Here is a 12085-nt window from a genome sequence, read left to right as displayed (position 1 = left end):
GCAGCCAACGTGGGCACTGGCGATCGGCTGGCGGAATTCAGGCCTGTCGTCTGGGTTAGCGCCCTAGGAGCCTAGCTGGGGAGGCCAGGCACGTGGCCTGCTTGAGGCCTCGGTGACGGGTGCCTCAGGGGGTGGGGTGGCCCGAGAGCAAGAGGAAATCCGTTGATGCTCTGTACCTACCTCCTTCTCCTCTCTCCACCCGGGGATCTTAGAGCTTCCACTTCTCTTTCAGGACTCGGAACCAGCTCCCCTCCTGAACTCAAGGGTCGAGGGCCTTTGGTTCCCTCCCAGGACCCAGGGATCCTAGATTCTAACTCCATACTCCACAGTCGCTTCACATAAGGTCCTTGGATATGAACTCCAGGCTCTGATCCCAGGCCCCTCAGTTTCTCTCCTGGACCCAAGGCATCGTCGGGGCTTCAGTTCCCATTCAGAACGGAGGGGCCCATAATACCTGCCCCTCCTCCAAATCCCAGGGGTCCCATATGTCCAGCTCCTCTCTTGGGCCCAGATATTGGAAGCACCCAGCTTCCTCTTAGACTCAGGGTATTCCAGGTCCGCAGGTTACACCATGGAGCCAGGTATCCAGGTCCCCAGCTGCCCTCCTGGACCCAGGTATCCCAGACACGAACAGCAGAAACCATCTCTTTATTCCTGGTTGTCTCTACATTCACCCTTTTGCCTTGGAAGCAGAACAAGTAACAACCAGACAAAGTGGACTCCAGATTAGTCCCAGGCTGCACCCTGGGGAGGAGGCCCCAGGAATCTTCTGACCCAGGCCCCGAGCCTACTTCTGACAAAAAATGCCCTGAGTCCCAAGCCTGGAGGAAGGACTCTTTGGAGCCAGGGGACACTGGATCCTCCTGTCCATTTCTGCCCAGGGCATGTTGCCTAGCTCACTGCTTACACATCCAGGGTCTTCTTCATGGCTTCATATACCACGTAGCTGATACCACCTGCTGGCAACACCTTCAGCAATGTGGGGGTCATGCCTCGGTACAGCCCTGGCCAGCCCTGCTGGGCCAGGATCCTCTGGAAGACTCCACACATGGTGGGGTTCGTACCCTCCGCAGTGTCTGCAGGGACAGGGGCAAGCTAAGAGCCAGGGGCCAGAGATGATTTGGCCTCCTGGGGGCGGGGCTGGAATTTTGGGGAATGGGGAGTGAAGTCAGGAGCAGGGGATCTGGGTGTTAGTTCGAAAGAAGTTTGGAAGAAGAGTTCCTGCTGGATCAGTGGTGTCTCTGGAACACTGGGACCCAGGTTCAGTCTCCAACCCAACACAGTGGTTTAGGGATCCAGCATCGCCACAGCTGCAATGTAGATCATAGCTTTGGCTTGATCTGATCCCTGGCCCAGGAATTCCTGTGTCCCGATTCGGCCAAAAAAGAATTAAAAACGAAAAAGAAGAAGTTTGGAAGCTTTTAGAGGAAATTGGCCAGTTTGGGTAGAGTGAGGGGCAGGAATTTTCATGATTTTTATTTTCTTTTTAGGGCCACACCTGCAGCATGTGTAAGTTTCCAGGCTAGGGGTCTAATCAGAGCTGTAGCTGTCACCCTATGCCACAGCTGCTCCAACTTGGGATCTGAGCCACATCTGTGACCTACACTGCAGCTTGTAGCAATGCCAGGTCCTTAACCCACTGAGCAAGGCCAGGGATCAAACCTGCATCCTCATGGATACTAGTTGGGTTCTTAACCTGATGAACCATAACAGGAACTCCTCAGGATTTGTTTTTTATTTAATTTTTTTGTCTTTTTGCCTTTTCTAGGGCCGCTCCTGCAGCATATGGAGGTTCCCAGGCTAGGGGTCTAATCGGAGCTCTAGCCACCAGCCTATGCCAGAGCCACAGCAATGCGGGATCCGAGCCACGTCTGCAACCTACACCACAGCTCACAGCAACGCCAGATCCTTAACCCGCTGAGCAAGGGCAGGGACCGAACCCGCAACCTCATGGTTCCTAGTCGGATTCATTAACCACTGTGCCATGATGGGAACTCCCAGGATTTGTTTTTTAGAGAATTTTAGAAAACATTTCAACGTTCAAGCTCTGCTAGAGATGTGGAGATTGTGCTAAGGGGTCCTTTGGAGATGTTTTCAAGATCGGGGTGGTGGGCTAAGGACCTTTTTGGATGTTTGAGGATTTCTTTAGGGGTTTGAGAGTCTACTTGGGGGAGTCCCATTTGGGGAGTTTCCAGGAGAGTAGCAGAAGTAGTTATAAGTTTTGGGATGTCTTAAGTGTCAGAACTGGCAAATTTAAGAACGATTTGATTTGTGGAGCCTGTTGAGGGCTGGGTCTGATTTGGAGAAGTTGGGAGGTCATTTGGGGACCATCTGTCTTGAGATCAGTATGGGGGCCTGGGTCACATTCAGGGAGGTTTGTCAGAGTTGTTTGGGAGCTGGTGGTCCTTTTATTTATTTACTCTTTTTAGGGCCATACCCAGAGCATGTGGAAGTTCCCAGGCTAGGGGGTGAATTGGAGCTACAACTGCTGGCCTATACCATAGCCACAGCAACTCGGGATCTGAGCCTCATCTGCAACTTACACCACAGCTCATGGCAATGCTGGATCTGTAGCCCACTGGGCCAGGGATTGAACCTACATCTTCATGGATACTAGCAGATTCATTACCACTGAGACACAACAGGAACTCCTGGATGTTCCTTTCAGTGGTATGTCATATTAGTTTTAAGGGCTGGGGTTAGGTCTGGGGGTGCATGTAAGTCTTGGCGGGTTCAGGGGTCAGCAAAGGTGGTCAGGATCAGATATGGAAAGTTTGGGAGTCAGTTTTGGGTGGGCGAGAAAGTCCAGAGTGGAAGCAAGGTAGGGAGGAGCATAGAAAGTGCCTCCCGGGGCTAGGCTGACCTTGGGCTTGCATCCTGGTGCGTACCAATGTCAGTGGATAACTGGCCATCTGGCCACAGGTCGTGGACAGGGTCACGGATGACAGGCTGACCAGGCCACTAGGGTCCTCCATGTCCCTACCTGACTTCAGCCAAAGGCACCTGAGCATCTGCAAGAGAAAAAAGCCAGGAGGAAGCTCTTTATGGGCCTGGGTTCACGCCACTCCTGCCACCCCATTTGCGGGAGCCACACCTCATAGACAGCCAGGTCGGTGCAGGCATAGGGAATGATGCCGAGCATGTTGGGCAGGTAGCCACGGTAAAGGGCGCGGGTGCCCTCCTGCTGCAGAATCTGCCTGGCGCAGTCCAGTAGCCCCTCATACTGGCCAGTCCGGCGCAAGGTCAGCCGCGTCTTCAGCACCTGGGGAGGATAGGGAGTGAGGCAGCTTATTTCCTCCTCTCAGTGATGCCCAGCAGTGGCCATTGTGCCCATCTATGCAGGAGGAAACTGCTCAAGAATGCACACAGCTGGCTTTCAACGCCAGAGCCATCAGATCCCTTGGCCCCAAGAGGGTGAAGGAAGCGCTGTGAGCTGGGTGGGGTCTGTGGCAGCTCTTTTTTTTTTTTTTTTTTTTTTTTTAATCTTTTCATGGCTGCATTTGCATCATATGGAAGTTCTCAGACTACAGATTGAATCAAAGCTGCAGCTACAGGCCTATGCCACAACCACACCAGATCTGAGCTGCATCTCCAATCTATGCTGCAGCTTGCAGTAACACCAGATCCTTAACCCACTGAGTGAGGCCAGGGATCAAACTACATCCTCATGGATACTAGCCAAGTTTGTAACCCACTGAGCCACAGCAGGAACTCCTGTGGCATCTCTGTCTTAATACCAGCCAAATGTAGCCCTGTGGATCCCAGGTAGTCAGATCTACCAGTTTCCCAAAAGAAGCTAGGAATTGGAATTTTTATGAAATGCCCATTATCAAAATACTGGCAACTCTACAGTTGTGCAAAAGACAGCACACTGTGTGTGGTAGGCAACATTCTAAGGTGGTCCCCAGTGTTCCCATTCCCCTGATACACATTCTGGGCTTACTGTCTGCCCTCCCTCCTGCCCCTGACCATGAACTAGACCTGTGGATGGGATGGGCTATTGCTTCCCCGGATCATATCTGGGGTTACATGATATGACAAGGATGAAGGGATTTTGTAGGTGTAATAAAGCCCCGGAGTTCCCATCGTGGCACAGCTGAAACAAATCCAACTAGGAACCATGAGGTTGCGGGTTCTATCCCTGGCCTTGCTCAGTGGGTTAACGATCTGGCGTTGCCGTGAGCTGTGGTGTAGGTCACAGACACGGCTCGGATCTGGCGTTGCTGTGGTTCTGGCGTAGGCCGGCAGCAACAGCTCTGATTGGACCCCTAGCCTGGGAACCTCCATATGCCATGGGTGCGGCCCTAAAAAAAAAAGAGAGAGAGAAAAAAAAGATGTAATAAAGCCCCTAAACAGCTGATTTTAAGTTAAACAAGAAAAATCATCCAGGGTGGGCCTGAACAAATCAGGCGAACCCTTTAAAAGACAGAAACAGAAGGTCTCAGAGAGATTGGAAACATCAGAACACTCTCCAGTTGGTCTTCCACAAGCAAACTGGCGGAGAGGACAATGTGGCAGGAAACAGACAGTGGCCTCCAGGAGCTGAGGCCCTCAGTCCTACAACCATAAGAAACAAACACAAGTTTGGCAGATGACCCCAAGTCTCTGATGGCTTCATTGGGAGCCCAGCTGACACCTTGATTTCCACTTGATCAAACCCTGAGCAGAGGACCGGATTAGCCAGTGCCCTGAGGTGGTGACCCACAGAAACAATGAGATAGTACATCTGTATCATCTTTAGCTACTGCATGTGTTAATTTGCTATGCAGCAAGCAATAAACAAAAACACTTCAGAAGCAACTCAACCAGAAAAGGGCAGGATTTATATGAAGAAAGCTTTACAAGAGTATTAAAGGACAAAAAAGAAAAAAAAAAAAAAGAGACTTGAGCAAATGGAAGTGTTCGTGGATATGTTGACCTGATATTTTACAGATGGCAATAATCTCTACACTCATTTACGAATTGCTCCCTGTCCAGTAGAAAACAAATAGCAGTAGGTGATTTTGTGTTCTGAATGAGGCAGGTTGCTCCTAAAGTTTAAGTGGAAAAATCAACAGAGAATAGCCTGGAAAACTGATAAAGAGGAGAAGGGAGGGAAAGAGTTCCTGCTCTGGCACAGTGGATTAAGGATTTGATTGCAGCGGCTCTGGTTGCTGCAGAGGCTAGGGTTCAATCCCTGGTCCGGGAACTTCCATATGTGGATGGTCACACACACACACACACACACACACGGAGGGAGAGAGAAGGGATGGAGAATAAGACATAATATCAGGCCTCAAAAATTAAAGACAAGGGAGTTCCTGTTGTGGCTCAGTGGTTAACGAATCCGACTGATATCCATGAGGATGTAGGTTCGATCCCTGGCTTCAATCAGCGGGTTAAGGATCTGGTGTTGCCATGAGATGCAGTTCACATCCTGCGTGGCCGTGGCTGTGGCATAGGCCACAGCTCCTATTTGACCCCTAGCCTGGGAACTTGCGTAAGCTGTGGGTGCGGCCTGAAAAAGACAAAAAACTAATAAATTAATTAAACAAATTAAAGACAGGAAGTAAAACTACACAGAATCACGATCAGTGGTTGCCAGGGCCTGTGGGATGGAGGGAGGGGTAAATAGGTGGAATACAGTGACTTTTTAGGGCAGTGAATATTCTGCGATGTTATTATGGTGGCTCTCTCGCAAGTTTTCAAAACCCATAGCAAACTGCAACACAAAGAGTGAGCCCTAATGTCAACTATGGACCTCCATTAATAATAATGTATCTAGCTCAGTGGGTTACGAACCCGACTAGTATCCATGAGGTTTAATGCCTTACCTCACTCAGTGGGTTAAGGATCCAGCATTGCATGAGCTGTGGTGCAAGTCACAGACGCAGCTTGGATCTCACATGGCTGTGGCTGTGGTGTAGGCCAGCAGCTGCAGGTCTGATTCAACCCCTAGCCTGAAAACTTCCATAAGCTGCAGATGCAGTTGGTAAAAAGACAAAAATAAATAAATAATGTATCTAATAATATATCAATATTGGCTCATCAATTGTAACCAACCTATGGGGCAAATACAAGATGTTAATGACAGCGGAAACTCTGTATACATGTGGAGAGGTATTGGGAACACTCTGTCCTTTCTGCTCAATTGTTCTTTAAACCTAAAACTGCTTTACAGAGTAAAGCCTAGGAGGTCCTGTTGTGGCTCAGCAGGTTAAGAACTGGAAATGAGGAAGGAGAGGACCCACTCAGTAAATACTGCTGAGGTGACCAGGTAGCCATCTGGAATAAAAGTGTTTTTTTTGTTTGTTTGTCTTTTGTCCTTTTAGGGCCGCACCCGCGGCATATGGAGGTTCCCAGGCTAGGGGTCCAATCGGAGCTGTAGCCGCCAGCCTATGCCAGAACCACAGCAACGCGGGATCCGAGCCACATCTGCAACCTACACCACAGCTCACAGCAACGCTAGATCCTTAACCCACTGAGCAAGGCCAGGGATCGAACCCGAAACCTCATGGTTCCTACTCTGATTCGTTAACCACTGAGCCATGACAGGAACTTCAATCTGGAATAAAAGTTTGATATACATCTTATAGGAAAAGGGAGAGGAGGGACAGGGAAGAGGGAGGGGGAGGGGGAGGGGAAAGGAAGTCATAATAGCAGCAACATCCTGTTTCACCTTTCACAGGGCAGATAATCTGTTACCTCCATGGGGTTGATGAGTGTCTGGGAAGTGGCCACAGCCAGGGAGCCAGCAAGGAGCCGTTCCTGAAAAGGTGGGGATCCGTGCACTCCGCAGAAGTAGTTCTTACACTGGGACAGGAGAGAGAAATGTGAGAAAATAGCTAAGCTTCTTCCTTCCTGAAACGCACTCAGAGGAAGAGGTTTGGGACTTGGAGATTGAAAATATATCTTGGATAAGGATCTGGGTTTGGAGTTCCTGTGGTGGCTCAGTGCAAATGAATCTGACTAGCATCCATGAGGACACAGGTTTGATCCCTGGCCTTGATCAGTGGGTTAAGGATCTGTGATTGCCGTGAGCTGTGGTGTAGGTTCCAGACGTGGCTCGGATCCCTCATGGCTATGGCTGTGGTGTAGGCCAGCAGCTGCAGCTCCCATTTGACCCCTAGCCTGGGAACCTCCATATGCCACAGGTGCAGCCCTAAAAAAAAAAAAAGGGGGGGGGAGGATATGGGCTTTTGGGGGCAGTGCTAGAGGGGTGGTACAGGAGAAATGAAGACTTGACGGTGAGGCTGGGGAAATCAGACCATCCCCATACCTGTTCAAAGACTGAGAACTTGATGGCATACTCTGGTGCAATCTTGAGTATGTTGATACCATTGCCCCTCCAGAGTGAGCAGAAGCCCCCTTCCTGGACCATGCTCCGTAGACCTCCCAGCAGGTTCATGAAATTCGTCTTGGTGGAGTACACCTGGGGATACGGAGGGGCCCCTGGCTCTGTGAGGAGTCCTCCACCCCATCTCCATTCCCATTCCAAGCCTGGAGCTCAACCCCTCCTGTCGCCAGCTGCCCAACCCCCACCCTACCCCCTCCCATCCCCATTCCTTCTTCTTTTTTCTTTTTCTGCTTTTTACAGTCACAACTGTGGCCTATGGACGTTCCCAGGTAGGGATTGAATCGGCCTTGCAACTGCTGGCCTATACCACAGCCACAGCAATGCCGGATCCTTATCCCACTAAGTGAGGCCAAAGATTGAACCTGCATCCTTGTGGATCCTAGTCAGGTTCATTAGTCACTGAGCCAAGAAGGGAACTCCTCCCCCATTCCTTCTTCGACACCTTCCCTGGCTAGTCCTAGAAATCTTGAACACAGCTCAGACTCAGACCCATTACCAACCACATTCCTATCTCACCCCTCATTTTCATCTCCTCCCCAGACCTATTTTCTTTCTTTCTTTCTTTCTTTTTGTCTTTTGGCCATTTCTTGGGCTGCTCCCGCGGCATATGGAGGTTCCCAGGCTAGGGGTCGAATCGGAGCTGTAGCCACCAGCCTACGCCAGAGCCATAGCAACGCCAGATCCGAGCTGCATCTGCAACCTACACCACAGCTCACGGCAACGCCGAATCTTTAACCCACTGAACAAGGGCAGGGATCGAACCCGAAACCTCATGGTTCCTAGTCGGATTCGTTAACCACTGCGCCACCACGGGAACTCCCCAGACCTATTTTCAAAGCCATCCAAAGACCCCATCCCCAATTCTCTGACCCCCACCTTATACCTGGTACAATTCTCCTCCCAACTCCAGCTCCCCACCCCATCTCCTTTGAGCCCCCTTCTAACTCCAGGCCCTGACTCCCCCCTCATACTTGCTTCTGGTTGCACCCTCACCCCCATCCTGAACTCCACCTCCGGCTGTCCCCACCCCGACAGCCCCAGCGCCATGCTCCCCAACCCTACCCCGCACCTGCATGTACACCTTGGCACGGTCCAGAGGGGCCGTGCCAGTGCGAGACACCGCCCCAGCCATGGCTCCTGAGAGGAGAAACTTCCACAAGGCTCCCTCGTTATCCACTTCCAGGACATCCACAGGGACCATCAGCTGCTCCCCCGTGTCCAGCACCTGCAGGGGAGACCCAGCTCCCGCCCACACTCAGCCAGGCTGGAGCTCCTGCCCCAAAATGGCTTCTGAACCCCATCCCAGTCAAAGGGCTACCCTGGTCCCCCCTGCTTCAAGATGGAATTCCACCCTCATCTGCTTGGAGGGGAGCAGGCCATGTGGAGGGGATGGGCAATGTGGTCTCGTACCCCTGCAGTCCTGGGTACTGGGAGGACTGGGTTAGTGGCACAGGGAGGCCTTCGGTTCCCAAACTTACCTGCTGAGTGGGGAGGTGTTCCAGTTCACTTTCACGCACGTGCCCAAACACGTACCCATACACGTGTGTACAGCCTGGGTTTCGGGAGCGGCAAGGGGGTGGGGGTGTGTGGGCTTTGCTGAGTAAGGCCTTGACCGTCTTAAACAGAGTCTGGACTCTGGAGCAAGGCTCCTGAGCCTCCTGTGGTTGGGCTCCCATGGCAACTGGAGGGTCAGGACATTCAGGTTCAAATCCCTGGCGTGAGGTTTGCCCATCCAGCAACCATGTGGGAGAGGCACCTTGTAATTTGGGTTCCAGGGGCTGATGATGTCACAGAGGCCCTTGTGACCTCACTGGATGGGGTAGACAGAGGGAGCATCTCCCCCCATCCCCAAAAGGTTCACATCCTAATCCCTCTAAATCTGTGAACGTGGTAGGTTACCTGGCAAAGCGGGAGGGGCTGGATTCAGTTTGCAGATAGAATTAAGGTTCCTAAGTAGCTGATGGGGAGATGGAAAGATTGTTCTGGATTAACTGCAGGGGCTCAGTGCCATCTGAGAAGTGCTTAAACTGAAAAAAGGGAGGCAGAACAGTCAGAGGAATTAGATGTGAGAAAGACTCTGCTGGCCATTGCTGGCGTTGAAGATGGAAGGTGGGGCCACAAGCCGCAGAAAGCAGGTGGCTTTTAGAAGCAGGAAGAAGCCAGTGAGCAGATTCTCCACCGGAGCTTCCAGAAGAAGCCATCCCTGCCAACAGCTTGATTTTATTTAGCCTAGCGAGATTCCCGGCAGGCTTCTGACCTCCATAGTAAGCCACTGAGTTTGTGGTCATTTGTTACAGCAGCCACGGGAAACTGATACACTGGGTTTCGTTGTCATGGCAATAGGAGATATACGTGGGGAGAACGGGAAGGCTCTGGAGCTCTGGGAGAGACAGACACACAGTTTTTTCCTAAAATCAGACAGGCATAGGTTTGAAGCCAAATAGACCTGAGTTTGAATCCCATCTCAGACACTTCTTGCTGTGTAACCTCGGGATATCTGCTTTACTTCTCTGAGCTTCAGTTCCCCCATCTGGAAATTGGAAGTAATGATTAACTCTACCACAGAGGGTTGTCAACAGGATCCAGTGAGAGTCTTCATTAGGGGGCATCTCCATCTTCCAAGATGTTTGATCAAAAGCCGTGATGTCATCCTTGATTCCTCTCTTTCTCATAGTCTGTCATCAAATCCTGTGGGCTTAATCTTCAGCGTATATCCAGAATCTGGCTGCTTCTTACCATGTGCCTGGCCTTCACCATGGTTCAGCCCCATGGTCGCTTACCTGAATAGTGGCCTCCACTTCAGATCCCCCAGCCCCTGCCCTCACCCCTCACAACCTGTCCTCCCTGCAGCAGCAATCGTAGGGTGCTTGTGAGCACCCAAGTCAAGCCCCACCCTGCCTCTGCCCACAGGCCACAGGGGCTCCACCTCCCTGGGGTAAAACTCAAGTCCTCTCCTTGGCTCACCAGGCCCTGCACCACCTATCCCTGTCTCCCTCTCAGCCCTCACCTCCTCCCTCTCTCCCCCTTGCTCGCTCTGGCCTTATGGGCCTCCTTGTAGTTCCTCCAACACACCAGGCGTCGTGCTGCCCCTGGGCCTTTGCACTGGCTATTTACTCTGCCTGGGATGCTGTTTCCCTAGACATCCCCGTGGCATCCTCCCTTACCATCTTTAATTTTTTTTAACCACTTTTTTTTTGTCTTTTTATTTTTTGTCTTTTCAGGGCCACACCCATGGCATATGGAGATTCCCAGGGTTGAATTGGAGCTGTAGCAGCCGGCCTACGCCACAGCCACAGCAACTCCAGATCCAAGCCGCGTTTGCAACCTACACAACTCATGGCAACACCAGATCTTTAATCCACTGAGCCAGGTCAGGGATCGAACCTGTGTCCTCATGGATGCTAGTCAGATTCATTAACCGCTGAGCCATGATGGGAACTCCTTTTACCACTTTTTTTTTTGTTGTTGTTGTTGTTGTTGTTGTTACTGTTGTTGTTGTTGTTGTTGTTGCTATTTCTTGGGCCGCTCCCGCGGCATATGGAGGTTCCCAGGCTAGGGGTCGAATCGGAGCTGTAGCCACTGGCCTACGCCAAAGCCACAGCAACGCGGGATCCGAGCTGCATCTGCAACCTACACCACAGCTCACGGCAACGCCGAATCTTTAACCCACTGAACAAGGGCAGGGATCGAACCCGAAACCTCATGGTTCCTAGTCGGATTCGTTAACCACTGCGCCACGATGGGAACTCCCTTTTACCACTTTTAAATCTTACACAAACATCACTTTCTCCCTGATGCCTTCTCTGACCACCCTACTTAAAATTTAAACTTGGCCCTGCAGTATATCTCATCCCCTTTCTCTCCTTTATTTTTCTCCATAACACCTTAGCTCTCTACACTGCTACTTATTCACTTACTTGTGTTATTTCTTGTTCATCTTGCTCCACTGGAATGTAGGGTCTATGAGATCAGAGATTTTTGTTTGTTTTCATTCATTTCTGCATTCATTCTGTCAAGAACTGGGTCTGGCACAAAGTCAGTGTTCAATAAATACATGATAAATAAATGAATGAGGTAATATATTAAGGGGCTTAGCACAGAGCGAGGGAACCTAGTACTTGTTCAGTAAATGTTAAGTTCTCTTCCCTTTATTTTGTGGGCTGGGAAACTGAGGCTTAGAAAGAGAGAAGCAGCCTGTCTGATGTCATACTATATATCAGCAGAGCCTAAGCCTTTTTTTTTTAGGGCCACACCACATGGAAGTTCCCAGGCTAGGGGTCAAATTGGAGCTGCAGCTGCCAGCCTACGCCACAGCCACAGCAACACCAGATCTGAGCTGTATCTTTGACCTACACCACAGCTCACAGCAATGCCGGATCCTTAACCCACTGAGCAAGGCCAGGGATCAAACCTGCATCCTCATGGATGCTAGTCAGGTTTGTTTCTGCTGAGCCACAATGGGAACTCCAGCAGAGCCTAAGTGTTAAATGTATTGTTGTGGGAAAAAAAAGAATGTGGACAATGCATAACAGGAAATAACAGTGTGGTAGGTCAATTACACCTCAAAAACAAACACATAGAAAAAGAGATTCAGACTTGTGGTTACCAAAGGCATGGGGTGGGGACAGTGGGAACTGGATGAAGGTGGTCAAAAGGCACAAACTTCCAGTTAAAAGATAAATAAGTACTGGGAGTTTCCTTTGTGGCTAAGCGGTAACGAACCCGACTAGTATCCATGAGGATATAGGT

At 50.7% G+C, this 12085-nt stretch overlaps 1 protein-coding gene across 1 annotated transcript; it reads right to left on the bottom strand.

The window, feature by feature from the left end:
* Window positions 867–10602, bottom strand: SLC25A41 (solute carrier family 25 member 41). Its single transcript, XM_021083988.1, has 7 exons — window positions 8815–10602; window positions 8406–8561; window positions 7259–7411; window positions 6685–6792; window positions 3095–3262; window positions 2864–3011; window positions 867–1076 (listed from the first exon to the last, which is right to left on the bottom strand). Exons 1-7 carry the CDS (start codon window positions 9010–9012, stop codon window positions 904–906), a joined length of 1104 nt encoding a protein of 367 aa, XP_020939647.1. The 5' UTR covers window positions 9013–10602; the 3' UTR covers window positions 867–903.

The sequence above is a fragment of the Sus scrofa genome, chromosome 2, assembly GCF_000003025.6.
Source record: "Sus scrofa isolate TJ Tabasco breed Duroc chromosome 2, Sscrofa11.1, whole genome shotgun sequence".
Lineage (NCBI taxonomy): Eukaryota > Metazoa > Chordata > Mammalia > Artiodactyla > Suidae > Sus > Sus scrofa.
Note: the sequence above shows the minus strand (reverse complement) of the source record. Positions and strands in the feature narration are given on the sequence as shown.